Below are 17,370 nucleotides of genomic sequence, written 5' to 3'. Positions count from 1 at the left end.
TGTAGTTCAAATTCGTTTTAAGTGATTATTAAGAAGATTGTAATTAATAAATCATTCATTCTGTTATCCTTGAAAACTATTAATTTTCCTTGCTTTATGTAAATTTATGTTGGTAGAAAATAATAACAATGGCATTGCCTTTATACAAACAGCATTCGTTTAACGTATAGCAGTAATCCACAATGTTTTTACAATAAAACTTCACAAATATTGAAGCTTAGTAAATGCATTTGTCCACTACAGATAATAAATAAATAGCATACAGATTCTTTTTGTTCTCATAGACAGTTTTCAAACTTCACTGGTTTATACCCTTCTTCATCACCTTCATTATCTACCCACGGAAATTTCTTTTGGAATCTCGAGTAGAGGTACGAATATAGCATATTTAAGATTGTACCAATATTACTTGTTGAGTTTCCTAAAAGATTATCCGCCCACTTTAGGTTAAAGCTAGATTGTCTTCCTTAATTATAAAACCGGTGAAATTTTTGTCTACCCTCTTTTTTGTCCAACCAAATAACTCCTCAAGAGTCCCATAAACCCTAGGACCACATTGGGTATCAATGGTTAAACCCATTCGTAAAAATTAATATTAATTCCAACGATATAATTAAAAGTTTAAAATTATCTCGTCCATTCAAACGATTTAATCTAAACTGCATTACACAATATAATGGCACGAAAAATGGTAATATATAATAAAATGTTTAGTATTTTAGTCTCATTAATACAAAATCTTTACAAAAATTGAAAACCGTATGTACTAAATTTAATCAGCCAAACAATTGGAACTGACAAAGACTTTTTTTTTTTTGTAAATGTTTTTACGGCTCTGGATCTAACAAAGACTATTGCGCAGATGTTGCCCTTTTTTGTAAATATTAATTTTGTTGATTTGTGTACATGTAATATTTTTATATTAACATTTTTAGTATACTAACGATTAATTTAGTTTAGTCTTTAATTATTTATTTTCTTATCTGTATTATATCGTTACCATTTACTGGCAAATAATAATTTGAATATAATAGTAGGAAATTTTTCGTATTATAATATAAACAGTTTTAATCAACCTCAAGCCACATTTAACATTAACAACGTATAAATTTAAGAAATAAAAATAAGAAAGTTGTTTTTTATGCCAAAAAAAATATTTTAACAACCCTAAACGGCAATTTTAATTCCAAAAAGTCTAAAGATAATACCTATATAAAATTAACTTAACATTATTTGTGTCACTTACAGTCTACTTTAACTATTATTTTTGAATTACATAGAATTTGCTTAACTAAAATAAATGAAGTATTAAATAAAAAAATGAAGATGAAGAAAATATGAAGATTTTGTCAAGAAAAAATATATATTTTCTTTACAAAATCTTCAACCAATTTAATTTAACAAGCAATGACCATTAAGAACTAAACCTGAAGGACAATATAATAAAAACGTTATCGTTTTAGAATAATGGCATCATTGACGTTAAATTTGGACTAATAGCCGTAAAATCATTTACAAAAAAAATAAAATTGGACTAATCTGTAAGATAACTGTCAATGTCATAACCACCTGACATTTGACATGTTAATTGTTATAGTTTGCAATTGATAAGACCAACACGTGTTATTGTGGTTATATTATGCTTTATTGGGTATTTTAAATATATAATATAAATAAAAATGGATCCCAAAAAGATCCTACACGAACCGTCTTTGAAGTATACTAGTAATCCTGATTATAGAAGACCACCAAAAACCGCTAACCCGGTAAGCATTGTTTATGTTAAAAACAAATTATCATAAAATTATAAAACCCTCTCCAAATGTTTGTTATTTACAAAATATTATCTAATATCATAGATAACATGGCACATTATATATTTTTCAGTACTTACAATGTCTGGGAACTCCGCATATAGATTCATTTAATTACATGATCAAAGACGGATTAAAAGCTGCCATAGATGATTTAATTCCCGTCGAATTTGATGTGCCAAGCGGAGAAAGAATTAAAATAACTATAGATGAAGCTGCTTTCGCGAAACCAAGTGTTCCTATGGAGGCTGTAGGAGTTAAAAATCAAATAGTCTTGCCGACAGAATGCAGACAAAGAGCAGCTACATATAAAGGAGATTTCAAAGTTAGATTATCTTTTACCGTTGATGGGAAGACCATATCAATGGACAGATCCCTCGGCAGTTTGCCAATCATGTTAAAGGTAAAGAAAATTATAAGACATGTCTGATTATGATACAGTATAAATATGTAGTTATGTATGTTGAATATTTTAAAGTTACACTTATATTATAGTAATGAAGGAATGTATAATATATATATATATATATATAAGTATTATATAGTACTTTTTATTATGTATATTGTAGTAATATATCTATGGTACTACAATTGAAATACTCTACTCAAATATAAATGAAAAATTATAGGAATATTTAATTGTATATAAATTATGAGCTTTGTTAATGTTTTTAGTCCAAAGTTTGCCACTTGGCTGACTTGTCTCCCGAGGAACTGGTGAAGAAGAATGAACATGCGGACGAGTGGGGCGGATACTTTATTATTAAGGTGAGATTATTGAGCAATCATGTAACACAGCCTTTCCTGAAGTGGGTGATAATGCCCCCTTGTGTGCATAGCCCTAAAGGGAGTCAGTAACAGACCTCTTGTCCTCTTCTCACATGGAGAAGGTTAGAGCATTAATCACCACACTTGTTCAAGGCGGGTTGGCGATTTCAATCTTATAATTTGAAATTATAAGACCAGGTTTCCTCACGATGTTTTCCTTCACCGTCTGTCAGTGGTGTCTAAATACTCTTAGAAAGTACATATGAAAAGATCACATTGGTACTTGCCAGGTTTCGAACCCGCGCCCTCACGTGTGAGAGGCGGGCCTTTAACCTCCAGGCCACCACGACTTTTTTTACGAGGACATAGTCAATACTAATCAAAAATTTATTACTATAATGCTAAGACCAATAGCTTGGTTAGCAAAGTAATTAGAAAGCTATTTTCTCAATATACCAGGTTCATATCTGACTTGTCATTGAATTCTTCATTCTATATTTTCTGTTTGAATTTTAATTGTGTATATAATAATAATTTTATTATTCAGGGTCATGAACGTCTGGCTCGCATGTTGTTAGTCACCAGACGGAATTACCCCGTTGCTATCAAGAGATCCGGTTGGAGGATGAGAGGGAATCTGTTCACGGATTACGGTGTGCTCATGAGATGTGTGAAACCAGATCAAACTAGTACTGTGAGTTGAGTAATTCTTAGAATAGTTGTAGAGTTGTAGAGTAATTTTTAGAATAGTTTAGTTGTGTAATTCTTAGAATATTTTAACTTACTTATCCGACTCCAATCTACTTTATTTCACATTTCAGAACAACGTACTGCATTTTCTCCAAAATGGAACTTGCAAATTAATGTTCTCTCATCGTAAAGTGATGTACTACGCTCCGCTGGTGCTGATACTAAAGTGTCTCGTGGACTGGCCGGACCATTACATATACAGATTACTCTTACACGGAAAGAAGAATGACTTGTATTATGTTAAGTATGTATTTTTAATTAATATATAAGGATTATATACATACTGATATACATAAAGTTATTCATCTTTTTCTTTGTTCTGGTTAATATACAAAACTTCAATACGAACATAACAGCTGTTTAAACAGTAATATTTTAAGAACATAATATATGATAATACAAAGATGAGGAAATTCCGTCCTATTGTATGCAATATTAATATATATATTATATACAGCTGTGTACAGAACATGCTCCGGGAACTTCACGAGCAGGATCTCCATACTTCTGTTGAATGTCGTTCCTACATGGGTCGTATGTTCAGAGCACGGCTGGATCTTCCGCCGGATGCTACAGATCTGGATGCTGCGAACTTCCTGTTAGTGAGGTGCATCATGATACACCTGAACGATTACAAGGATAAGTTCTACGGATTGGTGTTCATGAATCAGAAGCTGTTCGATCTGGTGCAGAATAAATGCAAGGTTGGAAAGTTGAAATTTATTGTCTATGGACATTCCAGAGTGTTCAAGATATTTGTCTATGACAGTTCTAAGGAACTGAAAGTTTTGTCTGCGATATTTCATACATGTGATTACTAACAAATATCTGTAGTAATATATTTTTTCTTTATATTCATATCAAAATTAATTATAATGTTTTCATCCTCCCCAGCGTTGCTCTGAAAGACATATTCTTGATGTATCGAGCAGAATGGCAAATTATTTTTTTTCTATCGTAATTTGCATACTGATGAAATTAAAAAATTATAATGACAAACAGATTATAAATTTTATTAACTTATTTAAGAATGTCACTACCAGAAAACTATATTTTTAAGTTAATGAAACCTCATGTAGTTTTTTAAGAAGCTAGATATTGTTGAACACAGTCTCTTTTTTAAATCCATTAATAATACTACACATAACATCTCCAGGTGGAGGGAGCTGATGCTGTGATGGTGCAGGAGTTGCAGGTGGGAGGTCACCTGTACTTGCAGGTGTTGAAGGAACGCCTCCAGACCTTGCTTTACGTCCTCAAAGCCAATATCATCAAGAAGTCTAAAACCAGCAGATTGTCGCTGACTTCGGTGAGTTGGCGTATTTTATGTTTAAAAGCTTTAAACTTAAAGGTATGTTTGTTTGTTTGTTCCGCTGTAACTTAAAAAATATTTATGATTTCATAATACATATTTTAAAAAATTAACTTAGTATATATTCTCTACCTTTGTGTCTTTTTTGTCAGCTCATTCAAAATTATATAATTTTATTGTAATTTACTTATATACAGAGAAAGATGTTTAAATCGACTAGTTAGTTACTTTTAGCCTATATATTATAATTTCTGTTTTTTTTTAATCATTTTGTACCTTATGTACCAATAAAGTGACTTGATTAATCTTACGTTAGATTTTAACTGTTCCGTCTCGGCTAATATATATGTGTCTCATCAGAAAGAACTGCAGCAAATAATACGTTCAGCCGGCGGCCTGGAACAGAAGATGGAGACGTTCCTAGCGACTGGTAACGCTCCGTCCAACAACGTCAACCTGGCGCAGTACAAAGGACTGACCATAGTCGCTGAAAACCTCAACAGAATGAGATACATGTCGCATTTCAAGTAAGTCATATGTCATGCACAGTTCGCCGACTGAACCCACTCGGGTTCAGCCATGAGTAAGTTTTGTCATAATCTCTGATCACTTACTACTAAAAAGAATCGAATTAAAAAAAAAAAAATTTTTTGCTTTTTTTTTTTGTGGTTGGCAACATTTTTAAAAACTACACACTCCCGACGTTCATCTCGTTTAAATGAGTACTAAAAGTCTTAGCTGTCATTATAACTTTTTTTTTCGATGTTTTTGTGTTTGTGCAGGGCGATACATCGCGGTTCGTTCTTCATGGAGATGCGTACGACGGAGGCACGTCAACTGTTGCCAGATGCTTGGGGCTTCGTGTGTCCCGTACATACGCCCGATGGAGCACCCTGTGGCTTACTCAACCATCTCACCGCCTCCGCACAGGTTGGCAAACATATATATTACACACACACACGTTCCCATACATGCTGTATCAGACACACATACACAGGAACGAATTACTCTATATATATTTATATATACGATCCGGACAATATTCACACACACATACATCTGACAGTTTTCTTATTTCAAGGTCACCCAACAACCCGATCCCAAGCAAGTGTCATCTCTACCGGCCGTTCTCGAGAAATGCGGTTTGTGTCATTGTTGTCAATAATGGCTTTAAGCAATTTAAAACAGATTTTTCATTACTTAAAATTAATTTTTTCGACGTGATTCTAAATCTTGTGGGGTGAATTTAACATCAATATACGCTGTCAACATATTTTAACAGACTACTAATAAAGCAAAGACTAAGGTTATAATATTGATATAAACGGTGAAGTAAGCACATGTAATGTAGTTATGTCGGGCCTCAGCCTCACCAAATATTAGAATAAATAAATTTAAACCAGTAGCCAATACACATTCAAAATATAACAGTTATTTTTTGAATTAGAGTAAAAAATGATTTTTTTTAATATAATTAATTATGTTCTAGGCATGGACCCTATAAGCTCTGTGGCCCACACTCCGCTGACCCACGATGTCTACAAATATCCGGTATTCATAGATGGTAGGCTGGTGGGCTATTTCAATGAGGACACTGCCCTGAAATCGGTGTCATACCTCCGAACGTTGAAGGTCAAAGGTGAAGACGTGCCTATATCCACTGAGATTGTTCTGGTGCCTAAAAAACAGGTAAACAAAAGAGAATGTCCAAATTTTGTTTTTTGGCCGCCGTCTGTGGCTGTTAATTTTGTTGGTGGGTTAGAAATAGTCCAAGAAAATGTAAGATGTGATAAGACTTCCATTTTGTTTCTCATCCAACTTCATACTTAAGATTAATTTATATGCCGTAGGTCTACGGATGGCCTGATAGAAAATGTTCTAGAGTATTGTATTGTTCTTAAACGTATTCTTCATTTCAAGTACAACAAATTTTAAATATATATTATATAGAAGACTTCCGTGACGTCATTTCCACAGGATATAAAAAATAATGAATTGTATACGTCAATTAATATTTTAATAATTTAATTTAATTTAGATACCGGCCCAATATGCCGGCGTGTTTCTATTTACGAGCGAAGCCCGCATGATGCGGCCGGTCATTAATCTGTCGACGGGTCAACTTGAACTGGTCGGCACTATGGAACAACTCTACTTGGACATAGCCGTGGCACAGACAGAGATCATCAAAGGTATTATTGCATACGCTACTAGTTTCATCCGCGGCTTGGTCTGCGTTCTGGTCGATATTGATTGACAGCGATATAAATAATGTATACCTATATACTAACTAACCAATGTACCTATCTCTGTACATTCACCGTCCGTGTCACGTGACCCCACACGTCACACAAATGTTATGTCCTCGTGCAAACTAGACAATCAGAGGGTAAATTATATCTAAAAAAAAATTCTCATGTTCAAGCTATATCATTTAAAAGTTTCATCGAAGTATTCAGTATGCTTTAACTGAGAAAGTGATTTATCCTCATACATTTTTCGCACACAAATTTAAGATGTGGGTAAATAAAATACATTAATCTTGCGGGCTCGCTGAAATATACGAACGAGGACAAGAAAAGTATAAGCAATGTTATATATAAGTGTTTGTTATCCCACAATTGGACTTTTTCTGTGAAAACATTTAAAAAATGATAGTAATTATTTCGTAATTATAGAAAAAAAAAAACAATTTGAAGTCTATAAAATATGTAATAATATTAAACGACAAAAATTAATTTATACCTCGTACACACTCAGCGATACTACGAATCGTACATAGTTTCTGTGTTCAATATTTTTATAAACTAAATCTATTTCTCAGGCAAAACCACCCACTTGGAGTTATCAAAATCAGCGTTTATGAGTAATTTGGCCCAACTAGTTCCCATGCCGGACTGCAACCAATCACCGCGGTATGTGGATATCTTAGGACGATATTAAATGTGAAACATTCATATACAAGGAAAACAGATTGATTGTTAAAAAAATTTAAATGTATCATCTGGCAACATTTGTTTAATACAAAGGTTTTATGGATTCCTAAACAGAAAAAGGTCCGTATATATATGTACATATATATATGTTAATTTACAGTAACATGTACCAGTGTCAGATGGGTAAACAAACGATGGGAACCCCTATCCATACTTGGTCTACGAACGCCGAGACCAAGTTATACCGGTTGCAGACGGGTGCTACGCCGCTCTTCCGGCCGGTACACCACGACAACCTCAGTCTAGACGACTATCCTTCCGGGACAAACGCAATACTCGCCGTTATATCCTACACAGTAAGTTTTGCTTTTGTGTATACTTTATACTAATTTAGCTGTAATTTTTTTATTTCATGTCTATTTATAACCAACGAAACAAGATAAATTTTGTCAATAATGAATTTTTACATTTAATTTGTATTCTATCTCATTTGCGCTAACGTGCCGTTGAGGAAGCCGTCGGAGTAAAAATGTTATCATATATTAAATTAGCTGTTCTCCGTGAATGCTATTTTATTAATGTGTTCAGTATCCAAGGCTGTTGTATAATAGGCATAGGTTTACACACAAACAAACGACTATTCGGTCGTCACAGATATAGACATTAAGAAAGCCTTATCTGGCTATCACACACACACACACACACAACCATAAACACTAAGAAAAATAACGTAGTTTGAAACCGGAAACGCGTAAATAGATATTTCAAATGTTCCCAGGGCTACGATATGGAAGACGCCATGATAATAAACAAATCGTCGTACGAGCGAGGTTTCGCAGCGGGTTCCGTATACAAATCCAACTTCGCGGAACTGAAGAGCTCGTCTTCATACTTCTGCCGCGACCCCACGCGAACTGACCTCGCGGCTTACATGGACGAGGACGGACTCCCGGCCGTGGGGGCGAGGATACAACCCGAGGATCCCTTCTACTGGTGCGCACCACACACGACACATAACGCACCAGCGGCGGGCGCACCATGCATGCAAATAATCACTGCACACCCTGCGCATATGACAACTGAACCTATATTGTTAAATTCTTACTTGCATACATTACGCAATAGGAATGTCCCCAGCGATGTGTCCCTCACATATAATGCACATTTACTATGAAGATAAATATATAATCAGAATTATTCCAGGACACCTCCGTTAACGATTCAGCGTTTAATGTTTTTGGTAAATTTTTTTTATGATATCCAAGACTTTCGCGAGTTTTATTCGTTTAAATGAAACTAATTTATTTCGGATATACTACGCGGACTTTATTATTTTAAAACTACATAATCCCGACGTTTCGGTTAGTTACAGCGATTGCTGAAAATATTGGTTTCATAAAAAAAAATATTCTTAATATAGAGAAGTCTTTTTATGTGCCTCGAGAGTTCATGTCGGATAGACTCTGTTTGTTGAAACGGCCGCAAAATAATGTGTAACTAATCTGATACCAATGGTGTCGCTTACAACACCAAATATCATTTGCTGTGTGAAAAAAACCACAATAAGGCCCATGTACGATCATGTCTCGTAGAAAAGCTCGTATACGCAATAATTGAGGTTTTATAACGTATCAAAAATACCCACGCGTCATAATCGAAAGAGCTTAACATTTTTTCGCTATGCGAGGGTTTAATTCACACTGAATTATTGTAAAATTACATAATGTCAACGTAGTCCTAGTAAAAAAATCTGTGAGTAAATCTGGGACTTTGTTCAGCCACTACGACAGCGACAGTTCAAAGTTCGTGGTAACGAAATACCACGGCAAGGAGGAGGTTGTGGTGGACAGTGTGAGGCTCTGCGGGGAGTTCAGCAGCAAGGCTCCCAAAAAAGCTTGCATCATGGTCAGAGTGCAGGTAGGTGTGTGTACACTAGAGACGTTATATTTAAACGTATCCCAAAATAAACACTCTGTTAAATATGCTCTGCACTAATAATTACTTATACGCGATTTTGTAATGACATTACCAACGGTAATACATTCTGGTTAAACGGTCTTCAAAGTCCATAGAGACAATATTTGTATATAGGTTATGTAAAAAATACAGTTAATAATAATAAAAAAATAATACTCAGAAAAAAATGACCACCAAAAATTGTTTAATTTCAGCGCAATCCGACGGTTGGTGACAAATTCGCTTCACGAGCTGGTCAAAAGGGAATCTGTTCCCAGAAATGGCCGGCCGAGGACTTACCCTTCACTGAATCGGGCCTCATACCGGATGTGCTGTTCAATCCGCACGGCTTCCCCTCGCGGATGACCATCGCCATGATGATAGAGTGTATGGCGGGGAAAGCCGCCTGCCTGCACGGACACGTCGGTTGACCTTTACCCTACGACCTTGAATAATAATAAAAATACTTAGCAGCAACTCGCGCAACACTCGCACTCAAAAATACTCGCGAGTCTTATCCGTTCATTTATTCTCTCAAAAATATTCCTTACAGAATTACATTTTAAACATCTATTATGCAAACTATACACTAAACATTTGAAACCTCTAAAACATCAATGTTGCCCTCATTAACATTAAAAAATATTATTGAAACAGACCAATAAACAATCAAACAAATATAATATTATAATTTTGACTTCACAATGAATTAAATTTGATACAAATATACAAATAATGCCAGAGATTGTTGCGTCAGCACCAAACGAGCTCAATCTAACAAAAATCTCCCTCACACAGCGCAGGGCGTGTTTTAGATAAACTTGTCAACCGCAGGTCCACGACGCTACGCCGTTCCGCTTCAACGAACAGGACACGGCCATCAATTACTTCGGGCGCCTGCTGGAGGCCGGCGGCTACAACTACTACGGCACGGAGAGGATCTACAGCGGCGTCGACGGCCGCGAGATGCAGGCCGACATATTCTGCGGACTAGTGCACTACCAGCGGCTGCGGCACATGGTGTCCGACAAGTGGCAGGTGCGGCTGGCTGCATAAACAGACTAAAATTATATGTGTATTGAGGAATATATATATGTATATATAATATAATATTCTTGTGTGGCAAGTTAATGTCTTATCTGTAATGCATGTGTCATACCGCAGGTCCGCACGACCGGGGCCGTGGACGCTCTCACCCGTCAGCCCGTGAAGGGGCGGCGGCGCGGAGGAGGAGTGAGGCTCGGAGAAATGGAAAGGGACGCGCTCTTAGCACACGGAGCCACTTTTCTACTACAAGACAGACTCTTCCACTGTTCAGACAAGAGCGAGGTAGGTTTGATACAACATGCCGTGATGTAGATCTAATGTCGGCATCCGAGACCCTCGAGCATTCATTTAAATGAAACTAATATTTTTCGGATTACTACAATTATTTTATTGTTTTAAAAACTACATACTCCCGACGTTTCGGTTACTGCAGTTAGTTAAAATAATAAAATACTCGTAGTAATCCGAAAAACATTAGTTTCATTTATATAAAATTTCACTAACCCATAGGCCCATACAGCTCGGCACATTGCATAATGTTCGAGGTACAATTTCAGTCTTGATTTTCAAGGTTCAGCGTTGCTTCTGGTTACTCTACAAAATGGCTGAAGCCAGTATTTATACTTTTCAAATACAAGTTGCTACTTAAATGTTGCCATTACAAAATTGCAATGGTTCAGTTTTACTATTTTTATGTTTAATTATAACTAAATAAACATAAAAATAGTCGTAAGTATTATAGTATACTATAATCAGTACGGTGCGAAGGGCGCCACTAACAATATACAAAATCATTTACATTCACCGCTCTCTCATTATTATAATTTTTTTAATTTCCCCTAAATCATAAATTCTTTTCCAGCCTTTGTGTTTACATCCAATGTTTAACGATAGTAACACAGTACTTATTCACAGGCTATTATTTGCTCCAAATGCGGCACACTCCTCGGTCCGATATCTGGTAACACCGAGGGTAGCAAGGACACGTGCCGCTTGTGCGGCGAGGGGAACTTGTTGCTCATATCGATACCCTATATATTCAAGTTCTTTGTGACCCAGTTGGCCTCCGTCAATATTAATATTAAAATCAACTGTAACAGCAACTTGGCGATAGGAAGCTGCTGATGCTAATGTGCATTATGGACAATAAAATGTAATTAAAACTGAGTAATTGACTTTATTTACCTAAACCTTTTATCTAATCTTTTTTGCCAGATCTAGTCTCAGTTTAGTATCGACAGTTCTTTTTAGGTCAGATGGGTGGTGTAACTTATGATACATTTTATAAATTGAAGAAAATGTAAGCATTGTATTGTGTGTACCCGAGTTAAAAGATTAGGTAAACCCTGACGTAATTGCAATGTCTAATATTTTTAACAAGATGTTAAAGATAATTATAGAATAAGAAGCAACAATATTTCTATTTTTTATGTCAACTTTCCAATGCTTATCTCTCACTTTCATGTATTGCGATTGGACCATTCTAATTTGATATTTAATTTAAAAATCCCAAATTAAAATCACAGCTACTAAATATCTCCATCTACATTGAGTTAATGACGTCATCAGAAACTGTTCTTGCTCACTCATAATAAAATTGGACGTTGTATACAGCTACAGGACGATTTTAAGATAATTAAATAGGATTTTATTTTCTTCCTAATTGTCATTAAATATAATAAGAAATAAAATTTGACCCTTATTTAAAAAGAACACTTGACAACCTCTTCCTGTCTTTATAGACTTTGCTCGATTAGAAACTAATTAATAAAAAAAACTACCTTTGTGGCGGATGAATTTGTCTTTGACTTTTGCAAAATTCCAAAATATCGCAATCATATAAAAGCCGGCACGTAACTGGGCAAGAGACGATGTAATGGCAGAATTCGATCTATAGATATCATAAGTAAGCTCAGCAGTGGGCTCCTATAGGCTGGTGGTGAATGATGATGATGATAGGTATGATGCGGGACGAGTGAAACGAGATTACACGAGTCCGTGCGCGTGAGCGGATATTCGCTGCTTAGTACACTTGCGAGCACTTAAATTAAACCCATTGTTTTTGTTATTGATAGGCATCACGTGACTGCTTTTTGTTGCACTAAGTGTACACGCGCAAACTTATCTCCGCTTCGCCAAAATCTTGCCAAGTAACGTGCCAGCTACGATACTTCTACTAATAATTTCAGTCTATAGCCATGGCAACAGTATGTCTTCGCAACACGATCCTTCGTTGAGGTCTGAACCAAACTCAGCCATATTGGATTTTGATTCTAGACTGTTACTTTATTTAATTTATATTAGCAAACCCTTTATTTGATACCCACATTACATTATTGGATTAAAAAATAACAAGTCCGCCATTTTAAATACGACACAATATTAATAAGAATGACGTCACTATACAGAATCATCAAAACTGGTCAATTGGTTGAAAATATCTTCAAACCTGTGAGATCTCGATTCAGATCAATTTATATACGTACAATACACGTTGAATTAATTAATCATCATCATCAGTCTATCGAAGCCCACTGCTTAGCAAAGGCTTCCTCTCTCATGGAGAAGGTTAGAGCATTAATCACCACGCTTGCTCAAGACGGGTTGGCGATTTCAATCTTATAATTTGAAATTATAAGTTTCCTCACGATGTTTTCATTCGCCGTTCCCGTCAGTGGTGTCTAAACACTCTTAGAAAGTACTTATGAAAAGATCACATTGGTACTTGGCAGGTTGCGAACCCGCGCCCTCACGTGTGAGAGGCTTAATTAATAGTCTTGTAAAAGATTGCTATTAAATTAGGAAAGGCTAAACAAAATAAAATGTAAGTCCAATAGACATTTATTAATCTAATAAGATACCAGAGTTATAAAATTCGTACAAATAGTACTGCAAACTTAATCATCCTAACATCGTGTGCACTAACCCTAAAATAAAACAAGATTCGTACACAAAATATATATTTGTTGAATCAATCTTCATCCATAGGCACCTCGTTATTCTGTTCCTTCTTCTTTTTCTTCTTCTTCTTCTTAGCTGACGCATCCTCTTGTTGTGTTATTTCCTCTATAGCCTGTTTCATGACATCAATATTCTTCATAGGAATGTCACCCGTCTCATAGAACTTCAAGCGGTCTTCCACCTGCTGTCTTAATTTCTCACCAAAAACGCTTGATAAGTTTTCTGTAATAAAACAAACATAGTAAATTTTCATGTAACATTCAGGTTTCCTTCATCGTTTTTACCCGAACATTACATATTTGGACGGACTAAAACAAGAACTAGCCTTAAATATATCACAGAAGTAACAAGTTATTTTTAACTCACCCGAGAAACAGTCGATCCTGCTGGCAATAGAGCACTTGTTTGCTAGATAGCGACTGATGCGACCTTTGTTCTTCGCTCCAGCCCTACCAATGAAACTCGAATGATACAGCAAACCATACTTCGGTGTCGCCGAACGTGTTTTCAAAGCTCGGAACAAAGCTTTCTCGGCACCTGGACGTGAAATAAGTAATAAAAATCATTAAGTTTTGGTCTATTAATATATATATATATATATATATATATATATATATATATATATATATATATATATAAGTAATTAGTAATTACATAGTACAGAGAATATGATAATGAGAATAAAAAATTTGAATGGACAAGTCCACTTGTAATTAAGCGTAGAATTTAAGTCATACTCAAAAACTGAGTAATTCCTCAAACATTACTCCTATTTGAGTTGAACGCAATATAATTAAGTAATTTTTTCCATACGAATGTTATTAATTTACCTAAAATTTGTAATGTAGAAGCGGGATATTTGGCCAAGCTGGTAAGGGAACCAGCTTTTGATATAAGCCGGGCCCCAACCTGATCACCAACCAGTGTCGTCAGATTTGGTGCCACTGACGCCATTTTTGTATGAAGATATTCAGCGATTTGCTTCCTGTTGAATTAAAATAATTGATTTTATCATCAAAATTATCAGTAAACGGTATATGCAGATTCTGATTACAGAAATTTGACTACTAGGACATCTAGTTGTGACATTTAAAGTTAAGTCTATATTGATAACAAATAACAAATTACTGAGACTAATAAATGTATAGGAATAACAATTGTAACATTATATACACCTGTAATTACTCAATGCAACGACTCTGCTAGCAAACATCTGAATATTGATCAAGTCGACGGGTGATATATCCATCCCCATCGACATTTTTGATGCATCAATTATAGCCTGGGCCTTTTCAGAGTCACCGAGGATATCTGTGAGCGGTTCCACGGACTCATCCGTCAATGTCTTCCTGTCTTTGATGAATTCCGCACATTTCGAGTAAAGATAATTTTCAGGCACAATACTCACAAGCTCCGGGAAGTGGTAGGAATACCATTCTCTGGGAAAATAATAATTAATTAAGGTACCATATATAAAAAAAATATTTTTAATCCAGAAATATATGATATTACAAACATTATTAATAAAGAAGAGTCATATTAAGATATTTTATATGAAAACTATATTAACATGCCATTCTGTGAATGTCGTATAATAAGACAAAAAAGCTTTTAATCTAAATCACGATGTAATACAAAATTATCTCGTCCACGATATACTATCGAATTAGAAACTTTTTTTTATTATTACTTTTTCTCATAAAAAAAATTATAATTATACCTGATCCTCATAGAAAACGTGTTAACATCCTTGTCGAGTTGATCGAGAAGGGCTATAGATTGTATGATCATGTTATCAACTCGGTGAACATTGAACTTTACTCGAGCTCTCGAATAAGAGTGACCGAGACCCAGCTGGGCCACACTACACGCCTTCGCTGTAAGACCTTTGATGAGCGAATGGAAGTGATGTCTTATACCTGGAAGAAAAAAATTTGGATCACATACAATCACATCTCTATTGGAATCAAGTAATAACCAATATTGTACTACATCAATATGTATTTTCAATAGTAAAAATATATATTTAGTTCCATAGTGAACTGTTGAAATTTTTTTGTCCATCGATACTCACAGAAATATGATGGCATAACTAAATTGCATTAATCTAGCACAAATTTATTACCACAAACTATACAAAGCTTGCAATAGATCAAGTTGTGCATATTGTATGCCCAATATATACATATATATACATATATATATATATATATATATATATAATAATGTTATAAAAAACTACCAATATCAGCATACATGAGGAACTGTATTTTATACAAACAAATATATTTAAAATTTTTAACCGAAAATTAATAGATCTAATTTTAAATAATTATAATAAATTGAAATAGCATAGGAACTTTTTAGATTTATTCATTATGGGAAAGGATTTAAGGTGAGATAAAAAAAATGCCAAATCAACAATGAGAGTGGAATATCAAAATATCAAAAACAAAATATTAAATTAACGTTGTTTTGGTCACCTTGTTATCTTCATACAAAATAAAACAAGATACTCAAAAGTGAATAAATTGAGAAATGAAAAAAAGATACTTATATATATGTAATATAATTTTTACTACCTCGGATAACTTCTGGAACAGCGCCGGTATGAGAGCAAGGTATCTCCAGAGCCTCACTAATTGCCGCCCCTAGCTTGGGGTCTGCGACACCCAGGGTACATTTACCACGCTTCTTACGCTTTGGCAGCGCACTTTCGAGGAACAAATTAAGGTCCTCTGGCAAAATACCTGTATACCATAATAATTTATATTAATGAGACGAAACTTCTTAGCATTCAATGGATTCCCCGTGAGGGTGCCGGGTCCATCACGTTGCAGGGAGAGGAGCTTCACCAGTGCCCGGGACTTGCGACCCAGGTGTAGGTTAAAGGGGCCCCTATCTAACGCGCGTTAAACGCTCACCTCCACCGTCCAAGCCCCTCTCTCTACCTAACCAATACCAATACGGCATAAATTAGCATAAGCGACGTAAAAATATGAAGTACCTTCAGAAACGGCATTAATATTCTCCAAAGCCAGCACTGCTGATTTGAAGGGCTGGAAAGCTACCAAAGTAACCACGGAATTGAATTTTTGCAAGTCTGTAACGGATTCCTCCACTTGCGGCAGAAAGGCTGCCAGCTCTTCAAACTCTGTTACTCGGAAGAGGGCAAAGCCTGCGCTGTGCTCATAGAGCACGTATAACTTGCTCTGTTAAAACACGATATCGATTATATTTTATTGAAATATTGAACAATTTTATAAGCAATAATTTACAATGAACTGCGTAAACAAAACCAAATTTTAACATCAATTGAAAATAAAATATAACATATAATCAGTTTATTACGTTAATAATAGAGTTTTTGGAATGTAACTTACCATTTTAATTAATTAAAGGCACTTTTTTCCATAACTTCAAATAAATTTAGGACATAAAACACACGTGCACAACCCCACGCCAAAACACAAGGTTGAAGATAAGCAACTAGCAAGCATTGATATTTGGTTGATTATTTGAGGTTATGTTCTTTAATGTCTATGATATGTAATACGTTTCACAAAAAAAAACATTTTTTTAGTGTAGTTACATATTTTTTTAAATATATTTCTCATATATATATATGTACATAATAAAATTCGTACAATATTAAACTTAACAGAAATAGAGCAAAATAATATAAATAAATACAAAATATGTTTATATCAGTTGAGAAACTTTTATATATTTAATTTATGTTTACCTCCAAAATTAGAATTTTTTTAATATTTTAAAAATTTAAGTCAATGCTTCATGAACACTGCAATCGGGGAATATTTTGCCA

At 34.9% G+C, this 17,370-nt stretch overlaps 2 protein-coding genes across 2 annotated transcripts; one reads left to right on the top strand and one right to left on the bottom strand.

Annotated features, from left to right (window-relative positions):
- The first annotated feature begins 1,586 nt into the window (after positions 1 to 1,586).
- LOC116774644 (DNA-directed RNA polymerase I subunit RPA2) lies at positions 1,587 to 11,748 on the top strand. The gene is made up of 20 exons (XM_061524074.1): positions 1,587 to 1,766; positions 1,888 to 2,217; positions 2,490 to 2,582; positions 3,130 to 3,276; positions 3,404 to 3,576; positions 3,790 to 4,036; positions 4,489 to 4,641; positions 5,005 to 5,171; positions 5,427 to 5,574; positions 5,726 to 5,786; positions 6,134 to 6,333; positions 6,683 to 6,836; positions 7,469 to 7,559; positions 7,741 to 7,936; positions 8,359 to 8,573; positions 9,359 to 9,497; positions 9,752 to 9,958; positions 10,371 to 10,574; positions 10,701 to 10,865; positions 11,499 to 11,748. Exons 1-20 carry the CDS (start codon positions 1,680 to 1,682, stop codon positions 11,706 to 11,708), a joined length of 3,387 nt encoding a protein of 1,128 aa, XP_061380058.1. The 5' UTR covers positions 1,587 to 1,679; the 3' UTR covers positions 11,709 to 11,748.
- A 1,778-nt stretch (positions 11,749 to 13,526) lies between these two features.
- Positions 13,527 to 17,085, bottom strand: LOC116774799 (nucleolar protein 56). Its single transcript, XM_061524102.1, has 8 exons — positions 16,928 to 17,085; positions 16,552 to 16,756; positions 16,127 to 16,294; positions 15,265 to 15,463; positions 14,720 to 14,983; positions 14,375 to 14,529; positions 13,911 to 14,081; positions 13,527 to 13,766 (listed from the first exon to the last, which is right to left on the bottom strand). Exons 1-8 carry the CDS (start codon positions 16,928 to 16,930, stop codon positions 13,555 to 13,557), a joined length of 1,377 nt encoding a protein of 458 aa, XP_061380086.1. The 5' UTR covers positions 16,931 to 17,085; the 3' UTR covers positions 13,527 to 13,554.
- Between the last annotated feature and the right edge of the window lie 285 nt (positions 17,086 to 17,370).

Source organism: Danaus plexippus, chromosome 23, assembly GCF_018135715.1.
Source record: "Danaus plexippus chromosome 23, MEX_DaPlex, whole genome shotgun sequence".
Lineage (NCBI taxonomy): Eukaryota > Metazoa > Arthropoda > Insecta > Lepidoptera > Nymphalidae > Danaus > Danaus plexippus.
The sequence above is the reverse complement of the archived record's forward strand: the minus strand, read 5'-3'. Positions and strand labels throughout refer to the sequence as shown.

Bases quoted from the DNA above. Each gene is read 5' to 3' on its own strand.
- LOC116774799 (XM_061524102.1), bottom strand. The intron at 14,984-15,264 runs GTATAATTATAA...TTATTTTCCCAG, and splicing joins ACGTTTTCTATGAGGATCAG to AGAATGGTATTCCTACCACT. The intron at 14,082-14,374 runs GTAAATTAATAA...TTTCACGTCCAG, and splicing joins TTCTACATTACAAATTTTAG to GTGCCGAGAAAGCTTTGTTC.
- LOC116774644 (XM_061524074.1), top strand. From the start codon at position 1,680: ATGGATCCCAAAAAGATCCTACACGAACCGTCTTTGAAGTATACTAGT. The intron at 3,577-3,789 runs GTATGTATTTTT...TATTATATACAG, and splicing joins AATGACTTGTATTATGTTAA to CTGTGTACAGAACATGCTCC. The intron at 4,037-4,488 runs GTTGGAAAGTTG...TAACATCTCCAG, and splicing joins TGGTGCAGAATAAATGCAAG to GTGGAGGGAGCTGATGCTGT.